Source organism: Neolamprologus multifasciatus, chromosome 23 (assembly GCF_963576455.1).
Source record: "Neolamprologus multifasciatus chromosome 23, fNeoMul1.2, whole genome shotgun sequence".
Lineage (NCBI taxonomy): Eukaryota > Metazoa > Chordata > Actinopteri > Cichliformes > Cichlidae > Neolamprologus > Neolamprologus multifasciatus.
The window spans coordinates 455,001-471,941 of NC_140460.1; the positions used below are offsets into that span (position 1 = coordinate 455,001).

A 16,941-nucleotide genomic window follows, 5' to 3' on the forward strand; every position below is an offset into this window, starting at 1 on the left:
ACATTTCTCTCAGAGTGGATACATATCTGTTGATTATGTCAATGAGTTTGTTTGTCAAAAGTCTGATACTGCCTGATACTGGGGCGATCGTGGCTCAAGAGTTGGCAGGTCGTCTTGTAATCGGAAGTTGGGGTCCTTAGGGACCAGTAAAGCTATACAAATACAGACCATTTGCCTTAAAAGTGTAGATGGAAATTTTGTGCGTGAGGAAGCGATCATCTGCCAACTGAATGTTACGCTCTAGTCAGCAGCTGGTTGGCCTGGTTAGTGAAACAAACTAGTCTGGATGATTATCGAGCTTTCTGTGCAGAGCTAAGCTGCCTTTACTCTGTGTGGCGGTGCGATCAACTGCTTTTTGAAACCATGGCAGTCAGAAACTTCTAACATTCATGTGGTCTTTGCACTTTTTCACTCAGCTCGTAGACGAGGATGACGAGGTGCTGATGGCCTTGCTGAACCTGGAGGGCAGTGAGCCCGGGAAGATATGTGTCAGCTTTGAGGAGCTGGAACGCCAGAGGAGAGAGGAAGAGCAGAGACGGGCAGAGGAGGAGGCTAAGAGGAGACTGGAGGAGGAAAAGAGGCTGTTTGCTGAGGCCCGCAAGAGCATGGTAAATGTCCATCACTTGCACAGTCTGCATGTGTTGGACTGATCACTAATGTGTTACAGCTTTGTTGTGCTGTTAAAGCTTCAAGTTGATTTGCTGCTGCTTTGCTGCTCAGCTCTCCTGTTACAGAGCAGGAACACATGCATAAAAAGCAGTTTTACGATGTTGTAAAACAATCAAACACAGTTTCGTTCAGCATCAGTGGATTAAGCCAACACATGAGCCTGCAGAAGTGTCTGTAATAGATTCATGCTGCACATCAGTAACGATGGGCCACAACTGCACTGCTGTTTCCTTGTCTCAATTATTTCTTCAAGAGCCCTGGTCTGGATCAGGAAAAGTCTGCATGTGGAGATGAAACAGTAAGAGATTTTCAGTTTCAAATATAGTATAAATTATTATCAATGTGTTCCCTACACATCCAAGGACACAGTGGCCTCCAGACGATGCATCTTGGGTTTCTTTGCATGCAGCTGTTTATCTAATGTTTGTAATGCTTTAGATTTGCAATTGCTTTTGCAATTTGAAGACGTTACTGCTGCAGGATTGCATTAAACATTAAAATGCTGAAACACTTTTGTGGGTGCTTGTGTGTTTAGGTACTAGATGAGGACGAAGGGATGGTAAAGAGCGAGTCTCAGGAAGCCCTGCACCCCAGGAAACTGGAGATCAACTTTGAAGAGCTGCTGAAAGAGAAGGAGGAAGCTGAGAGGAGACGCAAGGCAGAGGAGCGCAAAAAGAAAATGGAGCAAGAGAAGCAGGAATTCGAACAACTCAGACAAGAGATGGGCGAGGTCGGTGTCGAGCAGCTGAAGATATCAGACGACAGCCAGTCGAGTCGTGTTTTACAGGAAAATGTGACTAAATGTTTAAAGTTGTTCCAAATATCGTTACAGGAAGAAATAAATGAAAGCTCGGATGTTGTAAGCAAAGAGTACGAAGAGCTCACTAAGCTCAAGAGAACCGGCTCCATTCAGGCCAAAAGCCTCAAGTCCAAGTTTGAGAAGATCAAGCAGCTGACTGAGGAGGAGATTCAGAAGAAGATCGAGATGGAGAGAGCCAAGAGGAAGGCCATCGATGATGAAATCAAGGAGAGAGAAGCTGAGCGCTTCCAGGAGGTAAGAGCACTTTATAGCACGTGTTTTTTTTTTCATATCAATGGAAGATGATCTTGGCAGCGTGTATTCCAAGTTTTTGTTTTTTCCGGAGGATGAGGACCAGGAAACGACTCCAGCGAGGGCCGAAGAGTCACCGTTCAAACAGAAAGTGGACATGCGAGCCCGCTTTGAGCAGATGGCCAAAGCAAGAGAGGAGGAGGAACAGAGGAGGATAGAGGAGCAGAAACTGCAGAGGATGCAGTTTGAGCAGCAGGAGATCGATGCCGCGCTCCAAAAAGTAAATCTTCCATTTTCATGACAAACTTCACCGAGACAACAAACGAACATGTTTTTGTTTTGTTCTCTGTTTGCAGAAGGATGATGACGTGGAGGACGAGGGCAGCATCATTAACGGCTCTGCGGCTTACGAAGATGAGGAGGATCACGCCAGGTCAGGGGCCCCGTGGTTTAAAAAGCCCCTCAAAAACCAGTCGGTGGTGGATTCTGAGCCAGTTCGGTTCACCGTAAAGATCACCGGGGAACCGAAGCCAGAGGTGACCTGGTGGTTTGAGGGAGAGGTGCTTCAAGATTGTGAGGACTATCAGTACATAGAGAGAGGAGAGACATACTGCCTCTACCTGCCGGAGACCTTCCCCGAGGACGAGGGAGAGTACATGTGCAAGGCCGTGAACAGCAGAGGCACGGCAGCAAGCACCTGCATCCTCACAATAGAAAGTAAGACCACCTTGGTGTGATTGCATGCCCGTCTGGACATGAACCTCTCTTCACGAAGTGGATCGCATGCTCCTCTTCCTCGTAGACTCTGCCAGACGGCGAGTTGGATAACCGCTCTTCTGTTTCTTTCTTGCAGCTTACGACTACTGATGCCGCCTCGTGTTCTGGAGAGTTTCCCTCTGTCTCTCACTCCTGTTGTAAAACGTCGTCCCTCCTGGCATTGTCAAACAGAGGGAAGGAAATAGCAGTATGCTTGGCATTCCTAAGGGAGGGACACATAACACACATATGCAAAAAACAAAGACAAGATGTTGTTTACGTATTGCTCAAATGTAAAGCTGCATACTGTAGGATGGAAGATGATACCTGTGCCAAAAACAGACGCAATTCTTGTTCCCACGACAAGGGCTGCACCAAAACGTCAAAACGATCTCTCCTGCGCGGCCCTGACAATATTCGTCATACCAGCACATTTCCTGCATTGTTCTGTAAATATCACACGTTTTGGTCCATAAATGGCAAATGTTAAGTTTGAGGTATTGAAATGTTAAATGTAAGATGTGCATTCACTTAAAGAACAGCAGTTATATGGACGATTTAGAGGCAGCCACATGTTGCAGGAGCAAAACAGCTGCATCCCTGAGTTTTACTTGCAGCCTCTACAGATAAACATGCACCAACCATTTTTGTGTTAAATGTGCTACACTTAAAGTTGTCGAGGAGTGATAATGAATATAAAAGTAGACTTTTCCGATTATTTGTCGTATATTATAAATAGAAAAAAAACCTTTTAATAAAATGAACACAAAGAACTGCATTGTTGATTTCTTTCATTGTTGCAACCTTTGCAGCAACAAACTGCAACCTGTTGCCTGAAAGGACGGACCGTCCCCTCACGAATGAGTATCCACAACCACAACCTGAGGAAACTCCACAAACACTAGCGTCCCAGTGTAGCATGCATCCATAGTATAGCACAATGAATGGAGCTGGATACCAATGAAATGCAGTGGGTGGTAATTTATCAAAATGAAAAGTTCTCCATAAAAACGCTGAAAATGTGTTTGAATGATCAGTTAAGACATAGACAGCGCACCATGGTTCCAAACCAATGACTGTAGAAAACATGGGCGACGCGACAGCTCCCCAAAAATGAAGCCAAAACGTTTCTATCGCCCCCTGGTGTCTGGCTGCAGTATAGGTCATAAACCCCGCCTCCTCCATGTTAGCGGATGGGACTGGGGTCAGACTAAAATAAATTAATTCTCCTTAGATAATTTTTTTCCAAAGATTCTTTCTTTTGTTTTCAATAGTTCTCATCACGCTGATTGATGTTCAAGGGGTCTCCTTTCCCATTAGTTTGATTCTAATTCCTACCGCGGTGATGTTAAATTGGGGTGAAACGTCATCATAAGAGCTTTGACTGACAGCTGCAGTCACGGAGAAACTTGCGTATCTCTGTTCGGGAATAGCAGATAGAGCGTAGGCTCTGAGAGGACGCCCAGCGTTTACGCTACGCAAACACGACCGAGTGTTTTAACCTGACAGCCTGAGGTGTTCTTCAGTAAACTGGACTACCCGACAGAAGGACCCGAGGCCCCGCTGCACTGTTTCGGTAAGTTAAACGTGTTTGTAAGCTAATCCGTAACTACCGTCCTTAGCTAGCTCCTGAGACCTAGCTAGCTAAGATGAGCACTCGGCTGTCAGGGTTCGTTTAGCTGTGCAGGTGAATGAATTGAAACGCCCCGGGCTGCTCAGTCACTAATTACTGTTACTGTACTTTTATTACAAGTATTATACTGTAAATGCAGTGGGTGGTAATTTATCAAAATGAAAAGTTCTCCATAAAAACGCTGAAAATGTGTTTGAATGATCAGTTAAGACATGGACAGCGCACCATGGCTCCAAACCGTCTTTTTGTCCAACACAGAGCTGTGCAGAGAAAACACAACAATAAAGACATGCACATAATAAAAGAACATTATACATGTTCATAAGAAAAGACTGTGGGAAACTGCAAATACATAAATGTAACCTTTCAAGAATGAGAGGAAGATGAGAGCCAGGCCCCTCAGCTTTTCCTCGTAGTACTCTCAGACACATGGTTTAGATACAGGGTCACATACAAGTCAACAATATTTCTCTGCACGGCAATTATTTCAGGTCAGTCTGTTCCTTTGTCGTCTCTCATGTCTTAAAACACATTGTTCCTCTTGCGCAGCAGGGGGTGAAACAGACGCACTTAAACAAGAGTTCATGAAGTTCTGAGAAATCTGTGTGCTTATAAACTCTTGTTTAAGTGCGATGTGTTCTAGGACATGCAGTCTGTTTGGCTTCTGGTTAATCTTCAAGGTAATATTAAGTTGATTCCCTTTGTGATCCTTTTTCCCAGCCGTTGGTGGTCCTTCGTCTCGTGTGTGAGCCTTGGTTCTTTTGTTCTGTTCAGCTGTGTCCCCAGGTGTTTCCACTCTTACCTCATGTGTGTATTTACGTCTTCAGTCTTCCTATGTTCTTTCTCACATTGTTGTCATACGTGTCCTCATGCTGTGCACTCCACGTTTACTCCATAGTTCATGGCTTTCCATGTGAGGTATTATTACCCTTTATACCCTTTGTATTTTGATCTTCTTGATATTGTTTATAATAATAATAATAATAATAACTTTATTTATAAAATGCCTTCAAACAAAGTGCTGTACAGCTATTTGAAAGTAAAAAGATGAATAAATAAAAGCGATACATAGCAGTACAAGTAAAAACACAACACGTACAATAAGAATTTAAAAACTAAAAGGCAAAGAATTAAGACCTGTAAGACAGGGTGAAGAAATGTGTCTTCAGCTTAGTTTTAAAAACCTCCACAGAGCAGCCTGCCTAATACCTTGAGGGAGGTTGTTCCACAGAAACGGGGCACGAAAAGAAAAAGCTCTCCAACTGTCTTTGTTCTGGCTCTAGGAACCTTTAGAAGGCCAGAGTCCTGAGATCGTAGAGCACGGGGTGGAACATAAAGGTGTAAAAGGTCGGAGAGGTATGAAGGTGCCGATCCGTTTAAAGCCGTGTAGGTGAGCAGCAGGACCTTAAAATCTGCTCAAACCTGACAAGGTAGCCAATGCAGAGATCTCAGTACAGGGTAATGTGCTCAAATTTCCCAGTTCTTGTTAAAATGCGAGCAGCTGCATTTTGCACCTCTGAAACTTTTCTTTGGAAGCCCAGAAAGACGAGCGTTACAATAATCAATACGTGAGGACACAAATGCATGGACAAGAACCTCTGCAGTGTCGCTTGACAAAACCTGTCTGATTTTGGCGATGTTCCTCTAATGATAAAAAGTGGTCTTTGTTATCTTTTCTATATACTACAGTTTAATCTTTTCCATTAATATGTAGCTAAATTATAAACAGAAGTCTTTCTAACCTTGTACCATCCCTCCTGTTTGTTTAAGCATGGCCCGTGGCTCAATAAGGCTCTACAGTTAAATGTGGCTGTTATCTCAAAGTAGTTCCCAGTGCATCAGACGTCATCTCTTTGTGTGTGGCTTGCTTCCCATTTTGATCTGTTGATGATCATTTAAATCAGGTCAGGTATCTGTGTTTATAATATAAGGCACAATGTAGTTCTGATAGTTGTTGCTAAGTTGTCTTAAATGTCATAATTACGTCTTTTTCTGCAAAGATCAGAAGTTATTGAGGATCAGGTTGCAGAAGTTCCCTGCCCTTCAATGACTTAACAAGCAAGCTTCTCTTTCGCTAACCTGATGGCTCGCTTTCCCTTTGCACTTGAATTACACTTAAGTCTGATTTTATCATCAAACATTTTCCTGGTAAATTTATTGGATAAGATTCAGATAACACAAATGTTGTCGGAGAGGTCTTTTGAATTTGTGGTCAGTGGGAGTAATAAGGTATCCAGCAATGGTTCCAAGGCCTCCCACAATTTGCAGGTTCCTTATTTTTGGCAAAGGGCTGGGATGTAGGATCTGGCTTGAAGAACCGGAATGTCAGATAAATCCAGAGGTGACACCACTTTAATAAAAACCAAGGCAATGAAGACCCCGATCGATGTGCTGAAAAAGCTTTTTCTTTTATTCTTGCAAGAAGAAGCAAATTTGTAATAATCTGAGAGGACGCTGAGGAGCAGTCCTGTCAGCTTGTTTGAACCATTCCCAGCATAGTTTCATAGCACTTTCAGACACATGGATTAGATACAAGGTCACATAAAGCTCTAAGATATTTTTCTGCACAGCGATTATTTCATGGGCAGTCTGTTCCTTTTGACTTCTCTCATCTCCAAGCACACATTGTTCCTCTTTGTTGGGAGGGTGTGATAATTGAAATAGTGACACTTGTTTACAATCACACTGATTTCTCCAAACTTAACAGTCACGGAGGGGAAATGATCATGAATCAAATATTTAAAAAATCACAGTGATGATGTATTTAAATTAAGGATGAAACATCATTTCAGCAGCAGCTCCTGAGCTGTTTATTGTCCATAACAAACAATGTAAGATAAAATATTGATTTATTATCTGTGGTGCATCTCTGTGGTATTTAGATATCAAATCATCCCACACTGGTTTCTTGAACATGAGTGACGTCACTGTACTCACATGGTTTCCACAGTAACCACATCTCAATCTATAGAGCCGCTTTGGGATGTGGTGCAACAGGAGATTTGCATCATGTGTAGTGAACAAATCACTCAAAAAGAGGGGGGGGGGGGGTCCAATCCAGTGCTACCGAGCTGTACCTGATAGAATGAGTGTACCTCTCCACAAACCTGAGAGAGGGGCACCAAGGCTAGCTAAAGTAGCCTAGGGCAGCGGTCTCCAACCTTTTTTGCGCCACGGACCGGTTTATGCCCAACAATATTTTCACTGACCGGCCTTTAAGGTGTCGCGGATAAATACAACAAAATAAAACTAGTACCGGTACCGAAAAAAAGAAAATTTATTCCTAACACACGTGAAAAGACCCAGGAAAACTGAGTTAACGATAAAAACGATAACAAAATAACGCTGAAAACCGATAAAAACCCTGAAAACTATACATTTCACACCTGAGCCTCAACTCTCGCGGCCCGGTACCAAACGACTCACGGACCGGTACCGGTCCGAGGCCCGGGGGTTGGGGACCGCTGGCCTAGGGCATCGAAAAGGCTCGAAGCGTCCGTGAACGACTAGCTTTGCCATGGTAACGCAGCCGGCAGCCGTACAGGGTCTGAAAGGGCCGCAGTTTCACGGAGCTGTAGCCCCCGCGAGGACACCCCACGACACCGTGTGGAGATTGCATGTTTTTCACCCTGTTTGAACCTAAACTGCACCCAGCCATAATTTATTACGACCTTAACAATAAGCAGCTAACTCAGCTCTTCAGTGCTGTCGGCGCAGCATCCCGCTGTTGTTTGCTAACACCATGGCCGCTTCTTGTTGATCATTTATGCTAACACGGACAGACTCGTCCTCGGCATGGTCCCTTCAGTCGAAGAGGTGTCTTCGTCCCTTGTACGGGAGTATTTGAGTCGTAAGGTAAGTCGGCTAACGTGTGGTAATTCAGACTGATAGCCCATCACAGCGTTTCTGTGCAAACCGCTAACACTGCTAGCTAGCTAGCTGCTAGTTTATATCGATGCGACTCTGCTCCAGCGAGCGTATCTGTAAGCAGCTCTGCTTTATTTAAAATAAGAAAACGTGCAACGTAGCAGCAGTGCATGCGACCAAGATGCAAGCTTTCGCAATATGAGTAAAAATAAATAGACTAATTCCCAGTTTGTTTGTTTTTGTTGGAAATGTTGTTCAGGGGCTCAAGAGGACTATTGCCTGCATGGATGAGGAGCATCCGCGCACAGAGGCCAGTATCAACAACAGGTCGGAGCTGAGGCAGATCCTCAGCATTGACGATCTCTACAGGAAGAACAAGGTAAGTGTTAAAGCTGCAAGGTGACTGCTGTGGTGCACAACAGGTAACGCGTGTAGCTGATCTCTCTGTCACTGCAGCTTCACAATAACCCTCTGAAAACATTACTGGAGGTTATTGTAAAGCATCTCATTGAACAAGTGAAGAATGAGAAACCGGTGAGCAGTGAGGTTTCCCCACGGAGAGCCCAAACTAGTTCGATGGATGATGGAGGAGAGGAGGACAGCACCCCGGCTTCTGTTCCAAGCAAACAGACCAGATCGAGGTATTTTACAGGCAGCGTTTGTGAGGCATTATTTTCTACTGATTTTACTTTCTTTTTTTTGTAATAATGTGCTTAAATGAATATGCTGTTCTCTTTCACAGGCTTGATATAACAGCAACATTCACTTCTCAAGCTACAAATGCTTCACTGATGCCAGCAAACGATAGAAAGTCCAGTAATAGTCAGACAGGTTTCCGGGGTCCTGACCTAGGAGTTCAAAAAGACCATCCAGCGATGGATTCCCTCCAAGACAAGAAGAGCTTAATCCAAAAAGAACCAGAAAAAAACACCTCTGAGACCACCCAAAGGAGCAGAACTAATCGCATTAGGAGAGGCATATTGGCTGGACCGGTACCCCAGGTACTAAAGCTTTTATGCCTAAAAACATATGTGATTGCGTGCTCGTCTGCTGTTAATCCCTCACTTTCTCCTTTCAGGAATCAAACAGAAAACGTAACAGTCGAAAGGTGTCCCAGCCACTGCTCAGAGGAGAAGAGGAGACCAGACCCACTCAGGATGGACGTTTAGTGACTGGAAGTTTACAAGGCAGCAGAAGTGGAATCGGCTCAGCTGACTGTGTACGAGGGGGCCACGAGGCGCCGAGTGTTTCCCAGAGAACCCCGAGTGAAAACAGCTTTGAACGAGTGAGACTGAACATGGTGACGACAACAAAGTAAAATAGCTTTAAGTTGTTTGACTCCACATAATAAGTAATGGCTTCGTGCTTTCCCAGGCTTTGTTCTCAATATTTACACGTTGTTTTCCTTTTTAGAGCAAAGACCAGGCCGAGTGTGGCTGATCTGGATGCGTCTGCGATGGTCTTGGGTAAGTGCTGTGCAGTACAGGGCTGTTAGAAAGTGTTTGTCCCTTTCTGATTATTGATTTATTGATTTCTTTTGCAGATTTGTCACCTAAGCATTCAGAAAACCAAACAAACCTTAGAGCGTGATAACCCGAGTAAATACAAAGTGGTTAAAGCTGAGGTGGATGTCAGCAGCCACACCCTGACTCTCCCTGATGAGTCAGTAGTATTAGTTCGATGGCTGCCTCGCTGCTTTGAGACCCGAATGACTGATGTAATTGATGGAACCACAAATTCTGCTCTCTGCTATAAAATCCAGAAGGAGAATGTTTAATCATACGTTTGTTTGTGAAGCTCAAGTGCACAAAGCCCTGAAGCACACCGGCAGCAAAACAAATACTCACACTTTTGGAATGACCTTAAACAAAAAGGGCAAAAAAAAGCCCCCATTGTGACTGGATTGAAGCAATTCTCCCAAAAAACTGGTCCAAAATTGCTGTTTGTGGCACAACCAGTTATTAGTTTAAGGTTTGGATAATCGTTTCCCATTAAAAGGGAACTCATCGTTTAAAAGCGGCATTAGTCTGTCTTCATCTAATCGTAAAGTTTATTTTAGGGCAAATTCTTTCTGTATGTGCGGTCCGAGGCTTCACTGATTGTTTCTCGCCCTTTGAAAACAACTAACTTTTGATTTTCATGGATATATTTGTGTTACTTTTTTAGATGACATCGAGGATTATGATGACGACCTGCGAGAACTCTGCGACGCCCCTCTGCGGGGAACCTTTCCCGAACGCAGCCTTGCCGGTCGGCCGATGGACCAGCGCACTGCCACGGTGGGTGATTCACACCAGCGTTTCTCTCAAACTGCTGCGCAGACTTTCTGCGGTTGCCTTTGATTATGTCTTTGTTTTCCGTTTATTCCCTCTAGGAATTAAAAACACTTCTTCTTGGTTCCAGCCTAAATTGCTTCAATATTGAGTGGAGGAATCAGGGCTTCACGTTCTCAGACACGCATGACCTCCGATATGGGATTGTGCAGAGAAAGGTGATTTTAATCAAGCCAGATGCTTAAATTGTTTTTATTTTCACAGGCTTTATTTAATTGTGGCTTTGAATTTTTTAAGGGAGGTCCGTGTGGAGTTCTGGCGTCTGTTCAAGCCTTTGTTCTCAAGAAACTGCTGTTTGAAAGCACTGAGAGCTGTACAGTGGGCCTGCAGTAAGTCACCCTTTAGTTCATGGCATGAACCTCCGAGCACTTTATTCCAGTCACTTTCTAAAGCTGTTACTTCACACGAGGGAATGATATTCAGCAGGTGACTTCTGTATTTCAGTTTCAACCGTGTTATTACCAGAGACGGCCGCTTCTCACTCACATGAGATTTTTTTCCCCCTTCAGGAGGTTAAGACCGTCCAACAGCATCAGGAGAAAGAGTCTCGTTTTAGCTCTGGCTGAGATCTTGTGGAGGGCTGGCGAGGAAAAACAAGCCACGGTTGCAATGTGAGATCTCCAGTTTTACTGACGCACACAACCGTTTTATTGGTGTGATATCTGCAGATACAGATGTTAAGAAGTGCGTTGGTGTGAGTCTGCTCTCGCGTCGCTACGTTTCTGAAGGTGTTGCTGTGATTTTGTTGTTTCGAAACAGAAATTCAGGGAGAAATCAGTTCATCGCAGCTCGACCCTACAGATCTGAGGGGGTGCTTGAAAAGGTACATGTTTTATATTTGCACTGAAGCTAATCAGAGTGAATGTGAGATAACTGGTGAGGTTCATAAAAGGATATTTGTCAAACAGCCATAACCAGGAAGCTTTGTTCTGCTGAAGTTTTACGACTCGTCTTTGTTCTAGATCACCTGTTTGACTGTGGAGAACCTCAGAGACCTGGAGTTGATCCTTGAGCAGCATGTTGAGCAAGTGAGAGAATCACGTTTCTTCTCCTTTTCCCTCTGAGGACACAAAACTTTATCATCCACTTTCCTTTTTATCTGCTTTTCCCCACAGTTTGAACCTGGGATGTTGGGCTGCGTGCTGCTGACTGTGTCTGCTGTTCTCTCGCGATCCATTCAAAAGTACTTTTTTTAAAAACACCTTTTATGCAGAATAAAGTTGCTGGAACCAGACTGTGAAACAACTGTGATGTGCTTCTTCTTTGTTTAGAGTGCAGGAAGATATGGATGTGCCCACCACCACGCTGATTGGAGCCCATGGGTACTGCACACAGGTATTGTGCTAGTTGGATGCTGTGATGCTGTGACATCAGCTTTTAAAGTGTTGTTGTGTTTCTGGGCTGTAAATCTAAAATCTGCTGTTTGCAGTGATGCTGCGACATCAGGTGTCTTTAAAGTTTAGTTTGGAAGATTCGCCTCTAGGTGTCACTAAATCCTCAACAATACTCTTTAACTGAGCAGTGAAAAAGCAATGAAACGCTCGGCCGCTCGCTCTCTGTGCCGTTTACTGTCACAGGAACATTTCTTCATGTTGTCTTTGTTGTTTTTGAACATACGTGTTGACAGTACGCGCCGCGCTTAGAAGAACCATACTTTCAAAGTTATAAGGGCTTTTTTTTTTTTTGACCAACAGATCATTAAGTTGAACTTGTAGAAACCTTGGTGGACGTACCCAACCTCCAAAGCTTTTATCTGTCTGAGCTTTACAGGAGGTAACACACAGAAACACGACACAGTAATAACTGTGTTTTCTCACCAGGAGCTGGTCAACCTGTTGCTGTGCGGCAGAGCAGTTTCCAATGTGTTTGATGATGACGTGGAGCTGGACTCGGGCAACGGCAACATGACTCTGCTCAAAGGGGTCAAAGGTCACTGTGACGTCGGCCTGCTGTCCTTGTTTGAACATTATAACATCTGTAAGGTGAGAAACACCGACCCTCTAACAGACCACATACCAGTTTGATTCATGTTACAAACGCTGACTTCAGGCCCATCGTTCACTCTGAGGATGAGGAAGTATATTCTTAAACTATTACAGAATCTATATGATATTCAAGTCAACATGTGTGACGCAGCATTTGGAAACCAGTACTCAGAAATCTTCATTTTTAACTGGAGTTTTCCTAAAAACTTGTAGCGTGTTTGTAAATGAGTGAACTCATTATTAACCCTTTAAGACCTGCCATAGAACCAAGTGCGCCAGAGCTTATATTATATGTTTACATGCTGTGGAGCCATTTTTGGGAGCATTTCAAGTTGCTATACATCAATACAACCATTACAGCCTAAATTTTAATAATATGTCTGCATTAAGTGCATAGTAATTACATAAATTGCAAAAAAGTGCAATAAACTACAAAAAAATGTAAAATCGTTTTTGTTTTTTTAACATATATTTCTAGTTAGAGAAATTTAAGAGGCTTATCCCTCAAAACTGTAAATACAAAAAAGTTGCACAAAATAGTTTCCCACCACAGGAAATTTATTTTGAGTGTCTTCATAGTTTTATTTTTGAAATACACCAATTTTTATACACTGCAGGAAAAACGAAAATAAATATTATGATGCAAATTTGCAAAAAAGCAGCATATGCATCAAAATAAACTATTTCCAGCAGTGCAATATGAGTCCTAAGCATCCCAGAAACCACACAGAAAGTCATAAAGTCAAACATAACTTTTAAAAACACCAGTATAGGCTCATGAGGTCCTGATGGTAAAAAAAAACTACATTTCCGTGAAAATGACGTCACTTCCGGTTTCGGGCAGGTCATGGCGGACATGCGATAGTTCGTGCTGATGGACGTAGGAAGTGTTATGAACAGCTGATCGGATCAGCAAAGCGTGTTTCTGGAATATTATGATTTTGTTGCTGCAAGTGCTTTTTATGCAGTTTTTGCAAAACTATATGTGGAAGGAAACTGTGACCGAGGACAAGCTGATGGCATAAGATGTAAGTACAACTCCTCCGGTTTCATATGCAAAAAACATTATTGCGCTAGCTCACGTGGTTGCAGTTCTACAAGGATTTAAAAGCAAAACGGAGCGTGCCCGGTGCCGGCCTGACCGGTTTTAAAGGGTTAAGGGGCTGAATTTCACAGACTGTCTGGTCAGGTCACACCCTGAGGTCAGGAGGGTTTTCCTCTCATGGTTGAAAAGTTTGAATAAGGGGGATATGGGTTTGCGTCACGGCTCAGCTGTTTTTGCGCACACTTGGGACACCAAAAGCTCCAAAAACACCCAAATCCTTTAAAGCTGTTGCAGTTTTTTCTTTGGCCGGTGCAGAGCTTCCAAACTCATGAAATCTCGGAGCACCATCTGTGTCTGACTTCACTCCTCTGCTGCTCGGCGACCTTCTGTTACGTCGACTCTGTCGTAGTTCGCTTCGTTGGCGTCTTACACGCGAGACGTCTTCACATCAGGTCGTCGGGAATAAATGGTTAAGATGGGTGTGGCTTACGTACAGAGCAGTAATGCTGATGGCTGATGTGATCAAAGGTGAATCACCTGAAAAACGATTGGCTTTCTTCTTCTAAGGTAGGAGCTTACCTGAAGACTCCACGCTACCCCATCTGGGTGGTGTGCAGTGAAAGCCACTTCAGCGTGCTGTTCGGCCTGCAGAGGGAGCTGTTGACCAACGAGGGCGGCGGCACGGAGTTCGACCTCTACTATTTCGATGGACTGGCCAACCAGCAGGAGGAGATCCGCCTCACTGTTTGTACGTAGCATCGTTCATCTGATTGTCTTTGTCTGCAGCCCCGTGTTTCCAGTCTGTCTATAACGCTCTTACAACCCCCGGGCCTCGGACTGGGCCGTGAGTCGTTTGGTACCGGGCCGCGAGAGTTGAGGCTCGGGTGTGAAATGTATAGTTTTCAGGGTTTTTATCGGTTTTCAGGGTTATTTTGTTATCGTTTTTATCGTTTACTCGGTTTTCCTGGGTCTTTTCACGTGTGTTATGAATAAATCTTCTTTTTTTCGGTACCGGTACTAGTTTTATTTTGTTGTATTTATCCGCGACACCTTAAAGGCCGGTCCGTGAAAATATTGTCGGGCATAAACCGGTCCGTGGAGCAAAAAAGGTTGGAGACCGCTGTCTTACATGACGTCTAAAATGTGTCGGGTTAATCGTGACCTGTTTTCAGTCAGATGTCGTTGCTTTAGTGTTCCTAAAGCTGCGAAATGAAAATGTTTTTACTTCTAGCTGTCGGCAGATTGTCCCAGAGCAGCCAGGATGTGGAGACTGACCTCACTCCTCCTCTGGAGCTCTGTATCCGAACAAGGTGAGAGCCGTCACACACACAGATCCCTGAAACAACAAAATGTTTCGACATGTTTTGCTTTATTCAAATTCCTTTTAATCCTGTAACGAGTTTCGAAGCTTTAACAGACGAGTCTGTTCTTCTTCTTGCAGGTGGAAGGATGCATTTGTCAGCTGGAATGACACGGAGCCTATTCTCTGAGTGACCATCTGTTTTCAGTTTGCTTTTGTTATTCTGCTGGTTTACTTCACGTTGGTTTTATTAAGTATGAACTTGACATTGGACACAGAAAAGTGCGATCGAAAGCTTCAGAGCCCGAGCCCGTAAGAAAGTGAAAACTGTGACCCGTTTAAATTTGGCCGCCCTTTTCGAAGCAGTTCCTTTGTTCTCCTGCCACATTCCCTGGCAGTCAGCTTTTTACTGGATATTTATTTATTTTGAATCCCAAAGTGCTGCTTCTGAGCTCCGCAGTTAAACTTTTAGAGGCGCATCTGCCGCTGGTCACAAAGATACGTGCACTCCTGATGTTGGTTGTGCAACATCTCTCTGAATAATGACTCAGCTTAGTTACAGTTTGTGTGTTTTTATTATATATATATATATATATATATATATATATATATATTATAGTCTGTAAAATGAAGCCGGGGCGGTCCACGAAGAGCCGCAGCGCTCGCCATAATCTGCAGGTTTTGTCCTCAGTTGACTTTAAAGGTAACAAAGTAACAGAAACATAAAAACAGAGCCGAGGAAACACTTTAATGTTGACACATTTTGTTCAGGCCAAAACGTTTCCTAATAATAACGACGTTCTTAAAACGACGTTTTTATTTCTGATGGCAGCGCGTCAGCTGATGCACACGACCACGATCCATTCACGCGTAACTGGAACGCTCCCAGGACCTTTTGATTGCACTTCAGCGTTACTGTTTGGTCCGTCTGAGACGAAGCGTTGTGCATCGCGTCGTCTGTCACAGCCTGATCCTGCTGACGGACATTTACGATGTTTTGGGGAATAGTTGGTCTTTGAAAGTTTAGCAATAAGAATATGTGAATGTTTTAGATGTGTTGCTGCAGGACAGCGTTCACCGCAGTGGCCTTCTGCTGTCAGCTGCTCCTTTTAACATAAAAGCATCGTCTCCACATTTTACACTAAATAAATTTGATTTCTCTCTGATAATATTTGGTAAATGGACTGATTCTCAAAAGCGCTCTATACAAAATATATGTAACTATTATTATTTTCAGGACTTGTGACATGCCACACATGTAATCTAGATTAACTTTTAGTGAGTGTGACATTCCTCATAATTGCCTTGATGCTTGTTCACGTTGGACGAACCACCTGTGTGGACAATAAAATAATTGAATACCTCAGCTGTCTCCATGCTCGATGTTTTCTACACTAAGCACTGCATCCTCTGCTGCCATCCACCGCCGCCCAGTTGACACACATGCAAAGACAGCAGCTTTAATGGACTACTTATTGTGAGTTGATGCTCTGTTTCAATAGCAGGTCTGTAATAGCAGGTCACCGCTGTGTGAGCACGGTGAGCACTTGTATTGTTTTTAAAGAGAAATAAAGGAACAGTCCTGAACACAAACCAACGATTGGTGATCACAGTGTTAGCTGCTGACTGTGCTCGACAGGCAGCCGAAACTAAAACTATACCGAGCTCCATCTTTGCATTTATCCATCAAATGCATCCAGAAACGTTTTGGACCAAACTCACAGGAATGCTCTTCAGTAAATGAGACTCATCAGCTCGTAGAAAAAATGATAAAAATTCAACCACTTTTAGGAATAAAGAGCTAAACAGTGTTTCTTACATGCCTGTTTAACTTTTCGTTTTGGGTAATGATTAAATGTATTTTGGGTTTATTGTTTATTAAATAAATGGTTTTTTGTACCATTTTAGAGCACCTTCATCCAGACTACAACCCAGAGAGCTCACAGGACAATATTATAAAAGTATAAGAAGAAGAAGAAGAAAGGCTTCATGCACCGTTCACCACAAAGTGAATTCCGATTTAAATGTTTTACAGCAAATATTCTTTACGTTTATCAAACATTTTGTTAAAAGTTTTGTTTAAAGCTGTTAAACAAGGAATCCTTAGTTATGATACAGACAGCCGAGGCTGCTGGGATTCCCATGATGCACTGCGTTTCTTCACGTGTTTATGCACCACTTTAATTCAGTTATTAGTTCTTATTCATCTCCGGCTCTCTTCTCAACGTTGCTTCATCCTATTTTAAATGTGAATAGATTTATCTAGTCACATCCTTTTCATGGATAGTAGCTATAAATGACT

The 16,941-nt window shown here is 43.3% G+C and overlaps 2 protein-coding genes across 5 annotated transcripts in view; both read left to right on the forward strand.

The window, feature by feature from the left end:
* nexn (nexilin (F actin binding protein)) overlaps window positions 1-3,065 on the forward strand; it is an 11,365-nt gene extending 8,300 nt beyond the window's left edge. The window contains exons 9-15 of one of the 3 annotated variants that reach the window (XM_085152164.1): window positions 417-608; window positions 923-967; window positions 1,205-1,399; window positions 1,502-1,723; window positions 1,815-2,000; window positions 2,077-2,437; window positions 2,574-3,065. In XM_085152164.1, coding sequence (XP_085008290.1) covers window positions 417-608; window positions 923-967; window positions 1,205-1,399; window positions 1,502-1,723; window positions 1,815-2,000; window positions 2,077-2,437; window positions 2,574-2,587 — 1,215 coding nt within the window. In that variant the 3' untranslated portion in view covers window positions 2,588-3,065. Of the gene's footprint in view, window positions 1-416; window positions 609-922; window positions 968-1,204; window positions 1,400-1,501; window positions 1,724-1,814; window positions 2,001-2,076 lie in introns of all 3 variants that reach the window. The other 2 variants (XM_085152163.1, XM_085152165.1) reach the window with 2 other exon arrangements.
* A 4,150-nt stretch (window positions 3,066-7,215) lies between these two features.
* Window positions 7,216-16,005, forward strand: mindy4 (MINDY lysine 48 deubiquitinase 4). Of its 2 annotated transcripts, XM_085152168.1 has the most exons (18): window positions 7,216-7,964; window positions 8,236-8,355; window positions 8,433-8,617; window positions 8,719-8,977; window positions 9,055-9,290; window positions 9,390-9,442; window positions 10,143-10,255; window positions 10,351-10,467; window positions 10,547-10,638; window positions 10,819-10,920; window positions 11,069-11,132; window positions 11,272-11,337; window positions 11,425-11,492; window positions 11,581-11,644; window positions 12,130-12,291; window positions 13,907-14,087; window positions 14,571-14,649; window positions 14,781-16,005. In XM_085152168.1, exons 1-18 carry the CDS (start codon window positions 7,905-7,907, stop codon window positions 14,827-14,829), a joined length of 2,070 nt encoding a protein of 689 aa, XP_085008294.1. In that variant the 5' UTR covers window positions 7,216-7,904; the 3' UTR covers window positions 14,830-16,005. The 2 variants fall into 2 exon arrangements, with proteins under 2 accessions (XP_085008294.1, XP_085008295.1); XM_085152169.1 differs by lacking the exons at window positions 14,571-14,649; window positions 14,781-16,005 and having other exon boundaries at window positions 7,217-7,964; window positions 13,911-14,052.
* The last annotated feature ends 936 nt before the right edge of the window (window positions 16,006-16,941 follow it).

Coding starts and splice junctions, on each gene's coding strand:
- mindy4 (XM_085152168.1), top strand. CDS start 7,905: ATGGTCCCTTCAGTCGAAGAGGTGTCTTCGTCCCTTGTACGGGAGTAT. Junction 10,639..10,818: donor AGCTGTACAGTGGGCCTGCA/GTAAGTCACCCT, acceptor TTCCCCCTTCAG/GAGGTTAAGACCGTCCAACA. Junction 11,645..12,129: donor CCCATGGGTACTGCACACAG/GTATTGTGCTAG, acceptor TTTTCTCACCAG/GAGCTGGTCAACCTGTTGCT.